This window comes from Notothenia rossii (genome assembly GCF_949606895.1).
Source record: "Notothenia rossii genome assembly, chromosome: 1".
In the NCBI taxonomy this organism is placed as follows: domain Eukaryota; kingdom Metazoa; phylum Chordata; class Actinopteri; order Perciformes; family Nototheniidae; genus Notothenia; species Notothenia rossii.
The window spans coordinates 4,634,263-4,655,444 of record NC_136912.1 but is presented as its reverse complement, the minus strand read 5'-3'; the positions used below and the strand labels follow the sequence as shown (position 1 = coordinate 4,655,444).

Sequence of the window (21,182 nt, the reverse complement as noted above, 5' to 3'; positions counted from 1 at the left end):
GTGAGAGAGGCGATTAAGGTCAAGAAATGAACGTATAATTCTCCCTTTCCTGACTCCTCCTCTCCCCTCCAGGCAACGTGTTGGCAGACAGCATTGATAACTCCATCAGCGAGGACTCTCTGGCCTCCCTGATCAGGATGCCCGGCGGCTGTGTGGAGCAGAACTTGGCCAGCATCACTCTACCGCTCATCGCCACCCTCTACCTGGAGACCACCAACAGCTGGGAGAGTGTCGGGGTGCAGCGCAAAGCCGAGGCTCTCCGCTACATCAGGAGAGGTGAGAGAGAGGGAAGGACACACGTGGAGGAATGAGAGATGGATGAATCCAGAACATGTAAAGAAAAGTAAAATTGATGATTGATGGTAATTCAAATGCCATGGATATAGATGGATCATGTTCTATATCCATGGTTATCTATATCTATATCTACATCCATAGATGGATGGATGAATAGATGGGTATCTAGTAAATTAATGGCGATACAGCTATAGAAAATCAGGATGGTTGATGGATAAACTGCAGCATTTGTGGACAGATCGAGTTAGCTAGTTAGCTAGATGTATGATTGATGATTTTAGAACATGCTTTGTTTTGACCACTATCCTTCACATCACATCTTTAATTTATTCCATGTTGTTTCCAGGCTATGAGAACCAGCTGGCGTACAGAAAGAGTGACGGCTCTTATCCCCCCTACACGAGGGAAGGCGCAAGTACATGGTACTCTCAAGATTTTATATTTTACATATTTACTTCAAACTCTCTCAAATGTGCACTTCTCTGTGGACTGACCGGCATAAGATATTTAGAGATCTATAAAATATGAAAGGTTCTTGTATCCATTAAATACTGTTGATAAGATTAAAAACGTGGGTTTACAAGTGACCAAATGAGGGCTAATCACTATCCACCTGACTTTCAGGGTCACAGCGTACGTGGTGAAAGTTTTCTCCATGGCTCACTCCATCGTTGGTATCAACGAGCAGCAAGTGTGTGAACCCCTGCTCTACCTGGTCAACAACAAACACAAGATGTCTTTGGGGAACTTCGTAGAGGACAACCCAGTGTACAGCACCACCATGACTGTAAGGCACACTTAAAAATACACCATGGTCTAATTCCAAACCGACCATTACACCGTATCCCCTACTTCCACATCGTTTGGGACTAAAGATTTTTGCAGTTGTATTAAAAAGTGTTTTAACCGCTTAACAACTTTTACAACAGTCCTCTTTCTGCCGGGTGGAGGGGAGTTTGTCCCACAGTGTGCTGCTATATGCCCTACACCTTAGAGAGAAGCCTCATTCAGCTGTGTGTGTGACATATTTGCCAACCCTCCCGATTTTCGCGGGAGACTCCCGATTTCATTGCCCTCTCCCGGTTTCCTCCCGGGGTCATATTTCTCCCGCATTTCTCCCGATTTCTGACAAAATCAGATTTACACACGACTGTTTCCACTCGGACTTTAATACAGCTACACCATTGTTTGGTTTCCATGGTAACACGTCTCTTTAGTAGCGCGCGCAACTCAAAGTCTGAGAGGGTGAGGCAGATATTCACAGAAAACAGAACAAGAATCGACAACTACTCTACTCTCTGCTCACTCCTTTCCTGTAAAATAAAGGTCCAGCCCACACATATGCTCCATCAAGGACGGTGCTACAGGCCGCAAGGCAGTGCACTTACAACTACAATAAGCATGTTAATGTTAATCTAGCAGCTCCGGCGATCCACTAGCACCCCCCCCCCCCCCACCCCCCCCCCAATTTTGCATTTTTAAATGCTCCGGATTTCTGAGGTCTAAAGGTTGGCAAGTATGGTGTGTGATGACAGATGAAGTTGGAGTGTATAGGGGTCGGTTTGGAACTGGGACTCCGTCACCCTTTTGATAATTGATGTAATCTCTATCCACAGGTTTTTCGTTCTTATCTCCCTCCTCGTTGTCCTTTTGTTTTGTAACCTTTAAATTAAAGTTAATGATTGTCAGAACAAGACAAACCTCCTACCAGATAGATTAAAAATCAAAACCCATTGTATCTAGGTTCTCTACTTATTCTATTCTATTACTCTGTCTCCAGGGCGGTCTTCGTGGAGATGACCCCGAGACGACCCTGACCGCCTTCGTCCTGATAGCACTCGCCGAGGCCAAGCATGCCGGGATCAGCTGCGTTAGTTCAAGAGTAAAGGTAACTCACACTGAAACATTTCTGCAGAGTTGGTTCCCTGTTGTCTGTTTCCTGTGGAGCACTTACAAATATGTACAACCGCGTCTGTCTGCTGCAGGTAGTTATCAGAAAGACAGCTGAATACCTGAAGAGAGCGCTGGTGACGCCGGGCAGGAGGCCGTACACTGTGGCCATCGCCTCCTACGCACTGGCTCTGCTGGGGAAAGATCAAAACTACAACCCGACACAATCTTTACTCAGGGCTGCAGCTCCAGGTAGCTCATACACTCACACATGTTACACTTACAGTACGGATAATGTTATCTATTGTCATGATCCGTCTTTGTGTGTCCTGTCTTAATTCTCAAAGGTTCTCTCTTCGTGTGTCTTTGTGTGTTCCCTCTATTTGTGATTGTCTGACCTTCACGGATCCTATCCACCCGTCTCTAATCACCTGATGCCCTTCTCCTTTTGCCGACCCTCTCCAGCTGTGTCTTTATGTTTATTTGGTCCTGTGTGTGTATATGCTTGAATGCAAACAGTTTTCCTTTAGTTTTTACTACCTTACCTTTTCCCACTGTGTACAGTTTTAAAGTTTTTGTGATCAGCTTCAGCTAATTAAAGCTAAGAGTATCTCTGTTGTGTTTTTTTAGTTTGGCTCCAAACCCCTTCATTTGTGACACTTAAGGAAATATCACTAGAACAGTACTAACCCTTACCCTGGAGCCGACCACTTTACAGCCATAACAACATTTTACTCATTCAGAAACATACAGACCAGTAAAATAACCATAACGACACATAAAACAACTACTAAAAGACACAAAACAGTCAGAAAAATACATAAAACCACACAGAGAAATGTATAACAACTATAGACAGACATAGAACAACCACAAAAAAAGGCTTTGCACATGCAGTAGGTGTACATTGCCTATTGGGCCTTTTATCTCATATTCTGCCCATTGTAGTTTGCAACAAAGTTAAGTTACTACTTCAATCAACCAATTCCATTGGTATCTTCGTCAAGTGTGATCTCTCCTTAACCTGTTGAACCCCATCGACCCGGCTTCTTAATATTTAATAAACTATGAATGTTTTATATCCATATAACGGGAAGAAACTCAGCTAAATGATCATTTTTCTTTTTAAAAACCACAAAGCTAATGCTCAGCCTATGAATTAGCCACGAGCGAAAGAATGCTAACGGTGTGTGCACAGAAACTCACTCATAACGCCCTTATTACTTATCGTAACTGAAAATCCAACCCATTGATTAGATCGTGAGAAGACACAGAATCGATAGCTACCTACATCATCACTCTATGATAAGAACTCGCGACATAATAAACAAAAACAGACATCATAACTCTTGGCGCTAGGTACGGCAATATCTCTTACGTTTGTTGTTGTCTGATCAAAAGTTGTCTTCAATGGCATTAAAACGATAAAAACGCCGCTGAAGGTTAATCCATACATTCATCCAATGTGTCTGTGTCACTTTGAAAGGATTTCTGATCGTCCATAAGCAATGGACCTACTTTTCCATTTTCAGATGTCAGAGCGTGAGACAGGTTCGCTCTGGGCAAAACTGCATGTGCGAAGCCCCCACTTTTTTTTGTTAATGTGTGAATGTGGAAATTCCCCTTCGATTCTATTGGCTCTAACGGTTCAAAAGAGATGTCAATCACCAAAATCGACCAATGGGTTCCAGAGATACGGCAAAAAAAAACATTTCCACCCAAATCACCCCAGAGGTGGAGTTTCTTTTGCTAAACCTCTCTAAAAAGGTCAAATGTCACTTGTTTTGCATCAATCTTGATACAGGGTACTTATTATATGTTGTACTTTGGATTCGTAAAGCTTTTAGTCTACCTTACCATCATCCAAGGGTAGTTTTCACTATAAGTAAAAAATAATTGTTGGACGGACACTATCATTTACAGTTTTTTACTATGTTCAATCAGAATTTCTTTAAAATAAAAAACATCGATACTGATTCTGACTCTTCTACATCCAACTCACAGGTTTATCATTACTTTGAGAAAAAAGATTATTCATTTTCCCCTTTTAGAAGTGTAGTTATGGTAATTTGTACTGGAAATGTCATTTTCGAGCTTGAGACCTGAAAAACAGGCTTGGGGTCTCACAGCTTAAACACAAAAATATATATTAAAGGTCATATATTGTTCAAGATCCACTTTTTCATGTCTTTTATACATAAACATGTGTCCTCTCTGAGTAAAGAGCGGACAAAACCTGTCTGAAAATGAGCTAATATTATTTTGGCCACTTTACATTACATTACATTACATTGCATTTAGCTGACGCTTTTATCCAAAGCGACTTACAATAAGTGCATTCGACCAGGAAGATACAACCTTTAAGAAAACAGAATCATATAAGTACATCAGGTTTCATAGAGCCAAACATTTCAAGTGCTACTCAACTGGCATTTAGAAAGCCAGCCCTTTATTCGTATATAAGTGCTTTGTTAGTAATTCTATCGCTCGAAGTGGAGTCCAAAGAGATGAGTTTTCAGTTTGCGTCGGAAGATGTGTAAGCTATCTGCTGTCCTGATTTCAATGGGGAGCTCATTCCACCATTTTGGAGCCAGGATAGCAAACCCACGTGTTTTTGCTGACGGGAACTTGGGTCCCCCTCGCAGTGCGGGTGCAGCGAGCTGTTTGGCTGATGCAGAGCGGAGTGCACGTGCTGGGGTGTACGGTTTAACCATGTCCTGGATGTAGGAAGGGCCAGATCCATTCACAGCATGGTACGCAAGTACCAGTGTCTTGAAGTGGATTCTAGCAGTTACTGGAAGCCAGTGAAGGGAGCGGAGGAGCGGTGTGGTGTGGGAGAATTTGGGAAGGTTGAAGACCAGACGAGCCGCTGCATTCTGGATGAGCTGCAGAGGTCGGATGGCACATGCAGGTAGACCAGCCAGGAGGGAGTTGCAGTAGTCTAGGCGTGAGATGACGAGAGCCTGGACCAGAATCTGCGCTGATGTCTGGGTCAGCTGGGGACGTATCCTCCTGATGTTGTAAAGCGTGTATCTGCAGCAGCGGGTTGTAGCAGCGATGTTTGCAGTGAAGGACAGTTTGTTATCTAGGACCACACCCAGATTCCTTGCCGTCTGAGTCGGGGAAACAACAGAGGTGCCGATGTTGATTGTTAGGTCAAGAGTGGGACAATCTTTTCCCGGAAGGAAAAGCAGTTCAGTCTTGTCAAGGTTGAGCTTGAGGTGATGAGCAGACATCCACCGAGAGATGTCTGCTAGGCAAGCAGAGATGCGTGCGACGACCTGGGTCTCTGAGCGGGGAAAGGACAGAATTAGTTGGGTGTCGTCAGCGTAGCAGTGGTATGAAAAACCATGCGGGCTAATGACAGACCCGAGCGAGTTTGTGTACAGGGAGAAGAGGAGGGGACCAGGAGAAGAGGAGGGGACCATCATACTTTATGATGTCATAACGATGATTTGTCTTGTGTAACCATTAGCCAATCACCAACTAAGGTAACCCCCCCCCCCCCCCCCCTTATCACCTGAATCTCCTCCTAGAGCACCATTGTGTTCTTTCTAACCAAATGTCTCTCAGAGGGGCGTGGGGAGGGGCTCCATATTTTCATCTGAAGTAACATATAGAGAATCAGCACTTTGGAAACAGGGCTGAAACAGAGGGGATTATGGGTAATGCTGCAATGATCTGTTTGGTGTTTCAGCCAATCAGAGACAGGCTCTGTATATATCTGAGACCTGTGATATATTGATGACAAAAAGTGTAATACGAGAGCTTTAAAGCTAAGCTGAAGTGCTTCTGATCTGAACTCTCCACTGTGTCCTGTCTCCGGCAGGTGGCAGCCACTGGCTCGACAGTAAGAACACCTTGTTCTCCTTGGAGGGGACCGGCTACGCCCTGCTGGCTCTTGTCAAGCTGGGACGCATGGAGGAAGCTGCAGCGCCGTTTAAATGGCTGAACAGCCAGCGGAGGAGAGGAGGAGGCTTCGGCTCCACTCAGGTAACAGCAGGAGAGTTTGGTGTGATCTGCAAATCCAATTTCTTGTTCCGCTTAATTGATCTGCTCCGGTCTTTGATAACTGCATCCAGTTTATTTTGCCTTGCTCATTTATATCAAGTCAACTTTATTGTCAATCTTTCAGTTTGTGTGTACAGACAGAGAGATCAAGTTTCCCACAATCCCGAGTACAATAACAAATATATATTTAAAAAAGAATATATATATATAGGCTATATATATCAACAGACACATTTTTCCACATATGCACACATTTAAGACATAAATAAAAAGCCCGACAATCAATATATTCAAAAATACTCACTTCAATAACTTTAATATCCATTGAGAAATAAGAGAAACACCTCTCTGGATAATTCTAAATACGCCAACAGCAAAATAAAACAGAGCCACCAAATTCCTACAGCTGAATCAACACCTTTTAAAAACGGACACAAATCACAAAAACAGAGGATTATAATCTTCATGGTTTTGATCGTTGGGGTTATTTTTTACAACCTTTACTGCTGGGTAGTTTGTGAGTTTCAACAAGGGTTCAATGAAGTTTATCAAACCTATTTGCTTAACAATAGTATTAAAAAAGTCTTCAAGATTTATTGGAGTAGAAGTATGAAGTCAAGCAAATATACCTAGAGATTGTACTTAAGTTCAGTGCTTGAGTAAATATCCTGAGCTCCCTTCGACCACTGTGACCCAACAAACAAGATCAGATTGAGTGTTTTGATTTTAGACTTCACTCTGCTTGGTGAATAATATGATGGCCATTTTTGTATGAGGTATCTTAAAGTAAATATCTTCTAAAAGTAAAAGAATACAAAAATCAAATGAAGTGACCAACACTTATTGGTTTTGGGTTTCTCACTCACTGAAATATCCAACACTAATGATTACAAAATAACATAAGAAAATTGTATTTATCAATGTTAGAAGATGTCGTTACTCCAAATGTGGAACATTCGTCTAATTCAATTCCTCTCTTCTCTATCCTGTCCCAGTCCACCATGGTGGTGCTGCAGGCTCTGTCTGAGTACCTGATCCACAAACCTCCTCCTGCTGACCTCATTCTGGACGTGGACGTCAAGATGAGAGGACGAAGGGAAATCCGTTACCATTTCAACTCCGAGAATTCCTACGCTGCTCGCTCCTCCAGGGTGAGAGACATGAAACTACATGTTAAACCAGGAAGGTTCACGAGTAGAAGAAACTGAGTGTATCAGGGTGTTCTCTGTTGATGTTTAACACGGCTCACAGTTCATGTTAATCACATTTGAGGACCTTTTAGGATTTGGGTGCACCAGTGGCAAAAACAAGAGATGTATTTTTCATGAACTTCACATTTCTTCTTCTGTGCTCTTTTACCGTAGCTGCCTGCTGGTCTGGATTTGGAAGTGGAGGCTCGAGGGAATGGACAGGGAATACTGGAGGTTATGATCACATTTTATTATGTTATTTTAAACATAGAATCCCATATGTATAATCAATAATAAAACATTTAAATTCTAAGTGCCTTTTCAGGTGCTCAAAGACACTTTACAGTGGTGATAAAAAGGAAATACAATACAATTAAAACTTTAAAACTGCAACACGATGAATGTAATCATTGGTACAATCACATGGCCAAAACTGCCAAACACAATACAGAAATACAGAAGGATTTAATTTCAAATTATCCTTCTTTTCCTTTTTCCATTTTGTATTATTTGTAACTTTTGTTTTCCTTGTGTTTCCCCAGGTTGTGACTTATTACAACCAGCTGCATGAGGTCGATGAGAAAATGCCCTGCAAAGATTTTGAGCTCAAAGTCAACATCGAAGAGTCCAGCGGTAACTCAATATATTTTCAATTCAATAAAACAACATACTGTAGCATACCCAAATGCAGTATATTATCAGGTACACACAAACCCACTACTAGGCAACCCAACCTCAGACCATCAAATGTTTTGTTTATATCCTGTCCCAGAAAAACCTCCAGCAGATGTAGAGAAGTCCTACCAGATCACCATCAAAGTGAGGTGAGTTTTTGTAACGTCTTCTCCTTCTCACCTCTGCTCAAATTAAACAAGTTGAACAAAACACGAATTACCCTTTGATTGGTTTGTTTCTCCCCCACAGGGCTTTAGGACCCAGAGATGTCCGGATGGTGGTTCTGGATATCAGTCTGCCCACCGGCTTCACTCCAGAAAACTCCGACCTGGAGATGGTAAGCTGCCTTCAGACCATCCAGTTTAAAGTGTTGAGTGTATTTCCAAATATGAAGCATTCTTAGAAAAAGAGATGCTTAATAATTTCAATGCAGAGTTTTTTGCTTATAACTTGGAAAAACATGAAGTGATGTGTCTGACATAAATAGTAATCTCCCATGTTCACAAGAGACCACATATATACGTACGAACATAGTTAGTTTGAATGGTTATTTATTACATTTGTTTTACCGGTCAGTCATTCTTGGGGTTATTTACATGTCTTAACTCACAGATAACAGAGGATACATTTTAAGGTGAAATATGTCACTTGATGCAGTACCTAAAATGTTTCAGAGCAAAATCTCAATCAATCCCTTTAAGAAGATAATACGTGATACTATGAGAGGCCTGGTTTTCTAACTCTAACTCTGTGTGTTTTTGTCCAGTTGTCAAACTCCGTGGACCATTACATCAATGACTTCAAGATCGTTGATAACCTGAGTGACAGAGGCTCTCTGATCCTCCACCTGTTCAAGGTTTGTTTGCAAAGAAAGAGAGTTTTTGTACATTTAAAGCTGTCCTCACATAAAAACAGCGTCAATAATAACAATATGTGATTCCAAGAAGCAGGTAACTGAATATTATGGATAATGTTGCTTAGTTAAACCCAGAGGAAGACGTTTATACAGAACTTTAGATGTGAGGAAATTCAATATTTTACACAGCACAAAAAACCTTCTCTCTTTAAGTCAGTTTTTCCATCAGTACATTTCAATGTGTATGTGCCCTTTCTTAGAAGTAGGTTTACTGAGTTATCTATGTACTGTAGATAATGCTCATTTTATTCACACACACACACACACACACACACACACACACACACACACACACACACACACACACACACACACACACACACACACACACACACACACACACACACACACACACACACACACACACACACACACACACACACACACACACACACACACACACACACACAATTCATTAACATAGATTGAGCTAAAAACAGCTATGGCTAATCGATATCAAAACCTATGACCTGTTGTGTTACCAAAGCATTGCACCAGGTAGAACATCTTAAGACTCTCTTTTTTGTACATCCCATTTCAACATCTAGTCAGTTTTTCCATCAGTACATTTCAATGTGTATGTGCCCTTTCTTAGAAGTAGGTTTATTGAGTTATCTGGATAATCAAAACCCAAAGCAAGTTATTATTAGAACTGTAGACAGATCTCTTATACCGAAAAGTCAGTAAATCAACTCTTTGGAGCTTAAGCTTGCTAACTTGTCTCTAATGTTTGTGTATCTTCTCTGTTGCACTAAATTATCTTTCTCCTGCTCTCTCCTCGTGCCAGGTGTCTCACAAAGAGCCAGAGATCCTGATCTTTAGGCTGCAGCAGAGGTTCAAAGTGGGCCTCCTGCAGCCGTCCTCAGTCACCGTCTACGAGTATTACAACCCAGGTAACATCCTGACCAGCACAGATTACAATCAACTACTGCAGAACTCAGAATACATCCTCTGTTCTTTCAGACATCCATTTTATAAGATTTTTAGAATCTATAAAGTTATTGCACATTTTGGAATGTAAAATAAACACAATATGTGCCTGTGAAACTTAGTGAGGCAGCATAACGCTTAGAAAACTCACGTTAAGTACAAATACAATACTTTGAATTAATGTACTTTCATCATCTTGTCAAGTTCCAATGCATGTGAAAAGTGTTAGACTAAAGAAAAGGCCACATATTGACTATGTACTGCAGACAATGCTCAGTATATTAATTTTAAATGATCTATTAAAAGTGAATATTGCATCTCTCAGTTTGATGCTGACAGGCTGTGTCTCTGCTCTCTGTCAGATCACCGCTGCACTCACACCTACTCTCCCAGGGAGGACCGAGAGGAGCTCACTCAGATCTGCAGAGCCAACATCTGCCGCTGCACACAGGGTGAAGTGTGAACGAGTCTGCACCATGGCGTCAGATCCTTTGAGTGTTCATGGTGTGTGTTAATACAATTCCCTGTTTGAGTTTCCATTTGCTCATAATCTCCAGGTGACTGCTGCGTCCCAAAGAGCGAAAGTGAAAGCTTCCTGAACAAAGAAAGAGAGACGTTTGCCTGCACGACTCTACACCACGGTGAGATACACTGTCACACGCACACACACACACACACACACGCACGCACGCACGCGCGCACACACACACACACACACACACACACACACACACACACACACACAACTGTGGTTAACATTGGTCACAACAAGTCTCAAGTCTCTACCTTCAAACACCAGTCACAGCTTTTACAATATTCCAGTTTAAGTGGTCAAAACCTTCCAATATATATTTATATATTTATAAAAAGAATGCTGCATTAAACCTCAAAATAAAATTATCACCGTAGCTTTTTGAAACGGTTATCACTTCACCTATAATATGTTGTGTGAATCCTTAATATCTTAATATTATGTCTTGATTGATAACAGTAACTTTAATTGTAGAATTATGTTTTAAAAAATACAGTGAAAAAGAATCAATAGTAATCTTAAATAGTTTTAAAATGAGCTTCAATAGCTCTTGAGTAGTTGAAGGCTAAATCCAACACATCTATAGGTCAAACATAATATAAAATGAAAGGATTGAAACTATCAAGCCACACATTTGTAGTAATTAATTTTTGGCTGGTAGAATTTGTTGCAGAATTATAATAATTATAATTTTGAAATGTATATATAAATAGACATACCCTTTTTAACTTTCTTATTAGGATGCGTTATTTTTTGTAGACATGAAAGTTTTGACCCCACCAAAACATTATTACCAATCCTCTCTAAACCATGAACATAACCTACAAGAAATTACACCTGCACTGGAAAAAATGCTGCTCCAAAAACAAGTTAAAAAATAAAGCCGTTTTCACTTGGAATAAGTCCAAAGATCTGCCAATAGAACAAGTGACAATGTGCTTGGTAAGATTTCTTGAAATAAGATGGAATATTTAGATAAAGCACATCTTGTAATTATCTGGGAGAATTCATTTTGAACTATTTTTGACCAGAATCAGAAAATGCTGTGTTACAATATAAGCTGCAAATACTCAAAAGTGTTCAGTTTTCTGAAGTAAGTTGGTGAGTTTCTAATAAATGTGTATAAAAATATGTGTTCATCTGAGATACAACTTTTTTTCAAGACCCGATATCTCACTGCAGTGTTACTTCTGAAGTTATTATATCTTATATCAGGTGTAAAGACATATTCTGACTAGATATTAGACGAATATACTTGGCAAGATTTTGATTTTTTATAGTGTGTTTCTTGTGCTTCAGTTTTCCAGGTGAAGGTACTGAGTGTGACTCAGAGTTACTACGACAAATACGAGATGGAGATCACAAAAGTTATCAAGCTGGGTGAGTCTGTGGTTTATGGTTAACAGATTGTATGTCAAATTAAGGTATTGTAAGAACATAATTTCCCCAGTACAAGATATCTACCCAGTAAAATACTTGAATGGAATACTTCACCTACAAAACACATTTGTATATCAATCAGTCGCCCTTAGTTACTTTGAATTCCTGAAATAACCAGAGAACAGTCTGAATGTCTTAAAATAAATGGGGGATGTGTTAGCAACGGAAAAACTGTATAAAAAACAGTTTGCTATCTCTGACATAAATCAAGCTGTATGATCAAATTCTCATTTATATTCTCACTACTTACCGAACATGAGCATTTTCATATACCCCAGTTATTCGATCCAACAAAACGTTTCTTCCGATACCATTTTTCAATTGTTTGAAAGGTTATTTTCTGCTGTATTCCAACATTCAGAGGAGAATTCCTATTGGCTTTTTAGTCAAAGGAAAAAGTGCAAGCTTCCGAGTCGGCCTACAAAAATACGTCATCACTCCACCTATCTGTAATGCCTCTGTACATAAACTGAACCTCTTCCTCCTTCCCTCCAGGAGTGGAGTCTGGGGTGGAGGTGGGTCAGAAGAGGGTCTTCATGTCACACGGAGGCTGCAGAGATGACCTGAACCTGCAGCCGGGCTCCCAGTACCTCATCATGGGGCCCAAAGTGGACCAGTGGAACATCGACACGGACACCAACAGGTCAGCAACTAAAGGATTAGTGATGTTACGTTCACGAGCGATCCGATTCTTTTGAACGGCTCTTTTGGTACGAATGAAGGGAACCGAGTCGTACTTGGTGAGCCGTTCTTTTTATCGTTGGTTCACTGCCTGCCATAAATCCACTCGCCTTTACGGGAACTTGCTTTCCTGAATGCAAATTTGCTGTGGATGATGGCATAACGCGTGCTGCTTGAGTAGTAGTTTGGCTGGCTGAGATATTTAGCAAGTTATACATTTTCTGTGAGTAAAAGTAGATTTCTGGCAAAACAATCAATCATTATCCTGGTGATAATTTCGCAGATAAACCTATTAACTCCGCCCTCTTTAATAAAAACTGCTCTTTTGAACGGCTCTCGGAAAGGAACGGAGCCATAAGGTCCGGCTCCCTTCAAAGAGCCGTAATTCCCATCACTATAAAGGATAAATAGACTTGATACATAAAATATGTTGAGTTCTTGGTTGATTCTAGGAGTTTAAGTTTACTAATGGTACAACAGAGGGTTGGAGGTTCATGCAAACTGTATAAGGTACCAAAGAAGTACAAGTGGCAAGCTTGCAGACGAACTGTAGGCTCTTCTGTAGAACTAAACATTATACCAGCATGCCAACATATTAAAAGTCATGCCATTCTGAAAATCTAACTCAATTAATTAACAGGTAAACCTACTGGCAGCCATGTTTGTTTGCCCATATAAGGGGTTGAGACAAACTCTTTAAATAGTCCCTTTGTTTTTATTTCCCACACAATCCATCAAGTTTTAAGTTATTCATTAAAACAATTACAGAGAGACAATTCACATTTTAGATGTGGTTCTTTTTTCAACAATGCTCAATGAAAATGTATAAAAAAGAAAATAATGTCAGTAAAAAAAAATTAGATAAGACATCCTGAAATTAAGACGTAGGGATACAGTCCAGTGTGTTGTGTCGATGAATTCCCCTAAGGGGGGGAGGCATGTAAACGTTTATAAAAAAAACACATACTTTTAAAAGACTTAAAATTGTCAAAACTCAAGAAATTGTGATTTTCAAGGATGGTACAGTGGTGGTATGACTGTGGCTTTCTGTCAAACACCTGGATAGCTCTCTTGAACAGCTGTTCTCTGGGTTTCAGGTGTGTGGCACAAGCAAACGACCAGTTTGTCAAACAGTATTCAATGTGGGATAGAATCAAACAGTGGAGGTATGACTTTGCAGCATTGACAGTTAAGAAAGGTCTAATTTATTTAACATTTTGCAAGTTGAATTTAATGGTATTGGATACTTTCTTAATATGTTTCTTAAATGTCAAGTTCCAGTCCATTATGACTCCAAGATACTTGAAGTGGGGGACTAGTTCTATTTCTGCTCCCTTTAAAAACACATTGGATCCTTCGATTCGTTTACTGGTCGTTTACTGAACATCATGCATACTGTTTTTTTTGCATTTAACCGTAAGCAAATGTTGTTCAGCCAGTGTTGAACCTTGTCCAAAGCATTTGAGAGACTGAATGAGATCATTTTAGTGTTTTTCCCATGTACAAAGATGACTGCATCATCGGCATACATTTGCACATTCAACTCAGGACACACATTAGGCAAGTCATTAATGTACAGAGAAAACAGTAATGGTCCCAGAATGGAACCTTGTGGAACCCCAACAGGGTTCACAAGGTAGGGGGATTTGGCTCCGTGGACCAAAACACACTGTTTTCTGTTTGATAAGTAAGACTCAACCCACTGTATTGAATCTGCCGAAAAATTGAAATACGTCAGCTTTGTAAGAAGCACTTGGTGGTCAACTGTGTCAAAAGCCTTCCTGAGATCAAGGAAGACAGCACCTACATATGGGCTCGTGTCCAACATACATTTAACCTTTTCCACAAAGACACAGTTAGTGGAGTGGTGAGCACGAAAACCAAACTGCATTGGGTGGAGTGGAGCGAAACCTTTGTCTAAATGTTTGGTGATTAGTTTTGACACCCATTTCTCAGCTATCATAGAGACACAGGGGAGGATGCTGATTGGTCTGTAATTGGACATCATTGCCTCATCCCCAGATTTAAAGATCGGTCTCACCGTGGCCACCTTCCAGGATGATGGAACTTCCTTCGTGCTGATTGATTTACTAACATAGTAATTGGTTTACTACTAGACACATAAAAGTTATTTTGAAGAAGGGTGCAGGTGCAAAATAAAACCAGTGAACTCGTCTCCTTCCTCCCCGTCCGTCAGGTTCATCTACAAAATATTCAGGATCAGTATAATTGTATTGATCGGAAAACCTGCCTTCCATTCAGCATATTCAACGCTGAAACACATGAGCACATACTAGTGTATTAAGCTCACACAGACTGTTTTATGAACATATAGGTTCAGCTGCTGGATTCAAAACAGAACAAATGAATCAAAGAAAGTGAAAACCATAAAGCAGATTCTGTTACGATTATTGTGTTATGTCGCGGTTGTAGTTTTGTATGTCTGGTTATGGGTGTTTTCCTCCTTGTATATTGTCTGGTCCTTCTCCCTGTGTTTTTCCTCTTGTCGTTAGTCTCCCTGGTGTGTCTAGTTATCTGATTGTGTTCACCTGTGGCCCTTGTGTTTCTCCTCCCCTGCCCGGCTGTTTCTCGTCTCGTGATTACCCCTCCCTGTATTGAGTCTTGTCTCTTCCTGTGTTCAGTGTTGGTTCTTCTTTTGTTTGTGACTGAGTTCACCGTGGAGTGTTCTGTTTTGTCCAAGTTATTATTTTATCCTTGAAATAAAGGCAATATGGGTGTAATCTGCATTTGGGTCCTGCTTGCTTCACCCACCGTAACAGATTCAGGCAGTAGGGGTATACTGTATATTCACACTTAAAGTATGAGCCTACAGAACAGTACAGCTTTCAGAGAAGAGAACACATCTGATCCTTTAACAACAAACACTATATGATCTTTTTTATCCTGCTAGTTTTAGAAATGTAAACAGTAATCTGATTACATCTCTTTTCATGCAATTGTAAGGGAATACAGTTAATTTATTTGTGTATCCTGATTATCCCGTTAAAATCAATCCGGTACTCCCCAAGCCTGCTCAGACATTACAAAACATTTCATACATTTCCTGGTAGAGTTTTAGGTTTTAGGGTCAAATATTTAGGGGTGTGTTTCAGACGGTCTTCTAACAATGGTTATACGTCCTACATGAGCTATTTGTAGCAGATCTTTTCCCAATTTCTTGCACATCTTCTAACTTCAAGCTCAAGGAGTAAAAACTAAACTGTGTGAACTCGTCTCCTTCCTCCCTGTCCGTCAGGTTCATCTACATGTTGGGGAAGGACACCTGGGTGGAGCGCTGGCCGACGCCTGCCGAGTGCACCAGCCGTCCTGAACTGCAAGCTAAATGCAAGAGCCTCCATGATACTGCAGAGGAACTGTCTGTCAACGCCTGCAGGCTGTAGAGCTGTGTGAGAGGCAGCTGCGTACCTTTAACTGTACACATGAAGATGCAAAGATCATTTTAGGGCTAAAGCCTGTATCATAAAAGTAAAGACTAAATAGGACTAGCTGCCACAAATGAATAAAACATCACCAAACAGCTTCATTATTAAAGCTTTTATTCAGTGGTTTATTTTACAAAATAAATGAGTATGCCTAACATAACAAGAACCAAAATAAAACGTACTGTTGACAAAGGTTTTATAAGTACAACATGATATAGCAAAACACATTGGTCTGTATACTCTTTATTTCAAATTGAAATGGTCTCATGTTTTACAAGTTAATAAGTTAGTTAAATTGTTATATTTTTTGGTCAAATGGAAAGTAAAAACTATTGTGGTGTCTCTAATTCCCTCTGAATAATGACATGTAGAGTCGTATCTATCTACTCCGTGCTTAAACGCCAATCCAGAGATCAACAAATAAAAGGTTTCAAAAGTGTGTCCTTGATCTGTACATTTCATTAAATAGGCCATTTAATATAAATTATGTTTACAATAAAAGGCACTACATAAGCTACATAGTCATTAGAGCCAATGCTCAAACACAACAACAAGCTAAAGTCATATGTTTGTCTCAGAAATAAACATATCTCATTCATAATGAATCTCTTGTAAAGCTTTTAAGCACATTAAGCACCAGCACCTCTTTTAATCTGCTCTAATTGTTTGGCTGGCAGGCTCTTTTGTAATTGGTCAACTGCTTAGAGATGTCCCGCCCCTTAGCATATCATGTACAATGTGTTGAAGCGCTAGCCGATCGAAGAGTGTTCCATAGGGATGTCACTATTTTCTGGAATTATTTACATGCACACAAACCATAGATCACACTACAGTGAAGGGAAAACCCAATAGGGTCCCTTTAATAAAAATGATTGGCTGTAGATTCCTACTGTGTCCTGGTTTTGTTGAGTGTGCTGTACAATGCAGTTGAGTCCTCTGTGGCAGACATCTGACTTCTGTTTTTCAAAGAGAAACATTTATTCAGGAGTTTTGTAGATTAGATATTGTACAAATGGCCAAACAGTGGTTGTAAAACAAATACAATCACATCAGGCAAATGCAACATTGAACATGTGTTGATTTTATTCCAAGTAATTTCAACGTTAAACTCAGGGTAATGTTCCTGTTACGGCCCGTCCACACTACAGCTTCAAAAAAAGCTTGGAGCTGGGCGTGGAGTTTGGGGATTTTATTCGAGCACCGCGACCATCAACCAATCACATGAATGTCCCGCCCCCGGCATACAAAGCAAAAAACCCTGGGGATTTTATGCGAGCAATATATATATATATATATATATATATATATATATAAACTCTCCAAACAGGTGAAAACCTACCAGTTTCACCCACTGTCTCTGCCACCTCCCTCCATGCCTGGTTCCTCCGGTTTGTATCCCGGTAAATAGTTCTGGCCGTAAAGAACCGGGTGATTAGCTACCGTAATTTTTCGTTTGGAGTATGAGGAAATGACCTGCGGTCTGGCGCTCCCAGCTTGCACGCGGTTTGATTGGCTAGCGCTTGAACTGTCAGATTTGCATAAACGGGATTTGATTGGCTGACGCCGGTTGCGGAGACGACGTAGACGGACCGCTATGCTACCCACAATTCAGTTCGGCGAAAAGCGAGGCAACGTGACGTCACCCCATTCAAACGCGTTGGAAACCGTTTTTGAAGCTGTCGAAGCTGTAGTGTGGACGGGCCGTTAGAGTATCTACTCACCTCGGGGCAGCGCTGTTAAATTGGACCTCAGTGTACACAACACTATCCTCGATGTTGGAGGAGAGAGGATCTGCCTGGTTTTTGGAGAATTGGACATTGCCATAGAGAAGCTCCTCCTGAGGACTCTGAAGGGCAGATATTGCATAGACAAGATTACCTAAAGGTGTTTGGGTCTGTGTTGCGAGGGAATATGTGAAGGTTAAGAATACCCAATGTTCCCTCAAACAATCTTGAACTTTACTTGAAGCTCTGTCTTGGAGTGGCAGTAGCTCAGTGTGTAGGCCTGGGAACGGAACAATTGCTGATCCAAATCCCGATTGGAGCAAAACAACTTTTAATGCATCTTTTAAGACATAAAGAGCTTTTGCGTAGCCCAGCAATAAGATAAGATAAGATAAGACTTTATTTATCCCGAAGGAAATTGTTGTGCCAGAGCCACAACAATACAACAAACACAGCAGCATAACAGCAAAACTGTACACTAAAAGTGCAGTAAAAAGAGCAATCAAACATCTACAGGAAACATAATTAATGCAGATATTACCAGTAGTCAGTAGTGCAAAAAAATATATATATATCTGAACTGAACTGTTGAAACCTTTTTTGCTTTTGTTGATTATTATTCCTTCTCACCTGTTTGCTGTTGTCCGGTGGCTCTCCGGGCTCAGATGACGGCTTGGCAGCTTTCTTCTTCCTGGTTAGAAGCATAACACATTGAAGTTTTCGCAATGTGCTAAACTCATTAATGAAGACAATATTTTTCATGGATCTTGGTAGAGATGTCCCGATCCGATCACGTGATCGGGGATCGGAGCCGATCACGTGATTTTCAAAAGATCGGAATCGGGAGAAAAAAAATCGGGGATCGGGATTTAAAAAAAAAAATTTAAATACTTTTTTTTAAATTTTGTATTCAATGTTACAAAACAAAAATGACCATGTTCAAGTCTTAAAGTAATCCTGAGGCCTTAGTTTTGGTTTCAAATTACAGAACATCATGTATGTGTTGCTTCTTTGGGGCTTGTTTTCATAGACCTGGTTGCTTATTTCTCTCAAATCTGGCAACAGAGTGGGCAGGGCGCAGTGTCTAATTGTAGCAGTAAGCTAACGAGTACTGAAAGCTTTATTTTGTTTTGATTCAATGCTGAAAGAAAGAAGCTATATCCATGTTGGATAGAATATCAAATTTAAATAAGAAAAAATAACCTTAACGGACAACTTGAATGCTTTTTTTTCTCTAAATGCATTGCATAAAGATCGGATCGGGAAAAATCGGTATCGGCAAATTGTCAAACTCAAATGATCGGAATCGGATCGGGAGCAAAAAAAGGTGATCGGGACATCCCTAGATCTTGGGCATTATCCTTTCCTAATAACACCATGCAGTCAAATATCCAAGATAATTGCTGACTTCTGGAAAGCAATACATTATACAAACACACAAGTTTGAACTATTTCACGCTGTTCCTGACTGGGGCACCTGTTATCATAAAAGAAACTAGGACTCATTTTTACTTTTCAAGACCAAACTCCTTTCTGTTTTCACATTCCCACACATTTAACCCTCCATCTTGCGGTATTACATTACATTTCACTTGTTTGATGCTTTTATCCAAAGCGACTTACATACTCTCAATACTGTGGAAAATCCCCACGACATGTTGACTGTAGTGGGAGTTGACCCTAACTAATCTTTAGGAGGATATGACGATCACATTTCTGAAAATTCAGTCCGATAGTGAGTTTGAAGAAGAGGAAGAGATTGAGATGAGAGATAACTTTACAGTGTTGTCCCAATTTACATATTTTATTGCCCAATATTATAAAAAATATCCAGCCTATCGTGTTTCACTCAACATTACCTTAATGAAAGTGGACTGCTTACCTAGTCAATAAAAAGATAGAGAGGAGGATGACTGCCAGGACAACAGCAGTGGTGATTCCAGCAGCTCTAGATGTACATGCTCCTATGATAAGACGAAAAAACCCAAAAAGCCTTTATTAAAGCTTTTATGAATATAATATGAAAGAAAAACCTAGATCTTACCATTCAATACATTTTCAAAAAATATTGATCATGATCAGAAACAGAGCTCAGAAAAACCTTTTTTGTTTGTGTATTTTCAATACATTCAAAAGATTCAAAACAGACCTGACGTGCGTGTGAATTATTTTGAAATGATAAATAAAAAATCATATTAAATGTGTCAGTCAAAGTTGCAGTCGGACACAATATACAAAACAAGTGAAGAGGTTAGTTGGCTTTCCAAGTTTACTCCAACAAGACCCAGACAAAGTTAATTGTCAGTATCCTGTTCTTATAATTTTGTTTCCTGTTTTATTTTGAAATGTATTCTCTCCTTCTGTTTTGTCTTAGTGTTTGCTCGCCTGTGTAATTGTCTGTCCCGCCCTGATTCTTTCCAGGTATGTGATCTTCTTGCTACTCTTGTGTTTTTTTCCTGCAATCTCTAGCTTTGTCTTGTCAGTGTGATTAGTCCTGTGTATAGGCATTGTATTTTCCTTGGACCTTGAAATACCTTTGCTTATCTTAGAGTAGATGTGGTCCGCGCATTGGCACGTGAAATGTCCGGGCATTAGAAGGTGTTTTACGGTCTTTGCCGCATATTAGTTTGGTGCGTGTGAAGTGAATGAAACCTACCTGTTCCAACACTCAGATGAAAGGTGGAGTTACTACGTCCTAACTTGTTCTGGGCTCCACAGGAATAACTCCCACTGTGTTCAGCTCTGAAGTCAGTGATGTTGAAGATCTGTCCTGAAGCTTTTGGAGAGTCTTCATCCTCCTTGTACCAGGTGTAGTTAGCTGCTGGGTTAGCATCACTGCTACAGGTCAGAGTCACTGAACTGCCCTCCTCTATCTCAGCAGAGGGACTCACTGACACAGAGGGGAGCTTTGGAGCATCTGGAGGACGATATTAGGAGATCGTTCATTTGTTTGTTATTAATAACAAACAAATGTCCCAGACTCTATCTCCACAATGGCACAAAGCAACCAACAAATCCCTACTTATAAATAAAGTGTTAGCATCAGAGAATTGCTGTTGTTTATTACTCACACAGAACATCTACAAATAGAGACGTAGAGTTGATCTCTCCATATTGATTCCTAGACTTGCAGTAGTAGATCCCGCTTTCCTCAGAGCTGATGGAGGTGACATGATAACTTCCTTCTGCTCCCTGAAACAGTGTTTGGTTCTCCTTGTACCAGGTGTAGTTAGCTGCTGGGTTAGCATCACTGCTACAGGTCAGAGTCACTGAACTGCCCTCCTCTATCTCAGCAGAGGGACTCGCTGACACAGAGGGAGGCTTTGTACCATCTAGAGGAGATTAGTTTGCACGATTAATGAACAGATTGCACCCAGCTCATCAGGAAAACATCTCCATAAAGGTTCTCAAAATGAGCAGAATGTGAAATGGAAGTAAGTATGAGAACCCAGA

At 40.4% G+C, this 21,182-nt stretch overlaps 2 protein-coding genes across 4 annotated transcripts in view; one reads left to right on the top strand and one right to left on the bottom strand.

Annotated features, from left to right (window-relative positions):
• LOC307040784 (venom factor-like) overlaps positions 1-16,444 on the top strand; it is a 40,741-nt gene extending 24,297 nt beyond the window's left edge. For both annotated transcript variants that reach the window (XM_079683897.1, XM_079683898.1), the window contains 18 exons: positions 73-276; positions 644-719; positions 922-1,084; positions 2,078-2,185; positions 2,283-2,439; positions 6,017-6,180; positions 7,194-7,349; positions 7,563-7,622; positions 7,931-8,021; positions 8,161-8,212; positions 8,313-8,400; positions 8,830-8,919; positions 9,767-9,872; positions 10,272-10,361; positions 10,467-10,550; positions 11,741-11,821; positions 12,377-12,524; positions 15,819-16,444. In XM_079683897.1, the coding sequence (XP_079540023.1) occupies positions 73-276; positions 644-719; positions 922-1,084; positions 2,078-2,185; positions 2,283-2,439; positions 6,017-6,180; positions 7,194-7,349; positions 7,563-7,622; positions 7,931-8,021; positions 8,161-8,212; positions 8,313-8,400; positions 8,830-8,919; positions 9,767-9,872; positions 10,272-10,361; positions 10,467-10,550; positions 11,741-11,821; positions 12,377-12,524; positions 15,819-15,963 (2,063 nt within the window). In that variant the 3' untranslated portion in view covers positions 15,964-16,444. The remainder of the gene's footprint in view (positions 1-72; positions 277-643; positions 720-921; positions 1,085-2,077; positions 2,186-2,282; positions 2,440-6,016; positions 6,181-7,193; positions 7,350-7,562; positions 7,623-7,930; positions 8,022-8,160; positions 8,213-8,312; positions 8,401-8,829; positions 8,920-9,766; positions 9,873-10,271; positions 10,362-10,466; positions 10,551-11,740; positions 11,822-12,376; positions 12,525-15,818) is intronic.
• Positions 16,103-21,182, bottom strand: part of LOC307040811 (B-cell receptor CD22-like) — a 31,280-nt gene continuing 26,200 nt past the window's right edge. Inside the window, exons 7-12 of one of the 2 annotated variants that reach the window (XM_079683941.1) lie at positions 20,801-21,061; positions 20,386-20,646; positions 19,612-19,693; positions 18,360-18,420; positions 17,727-17,851; positions 16,103-16,961 (exon numbers count right to left, since the gene is read on the bottom strand). In XM_079683941.1, coding sequence (XP_079540067.1) covers positions 16,892-16,961; positions 17,727-17,851; positions 18,360-18,420; positions 19,612-19,693; positions 20,386-20,646; positions 20,801-21,061 — 860 coding nt within the window. In that variant the 3' untranslated portion in view covers positions 16,103-16,891. Of the gene's footprint in view, positions 16,962-17,726; positions 17,852-18,359; positions 18,421-19,611; positions 19,694-19,758; positions 20,647-20,800; positions 21,062-21,182 lie in introns of those variants that run through there. The other variant, XM_079683940.1, reaches the window with a different exon arrangement.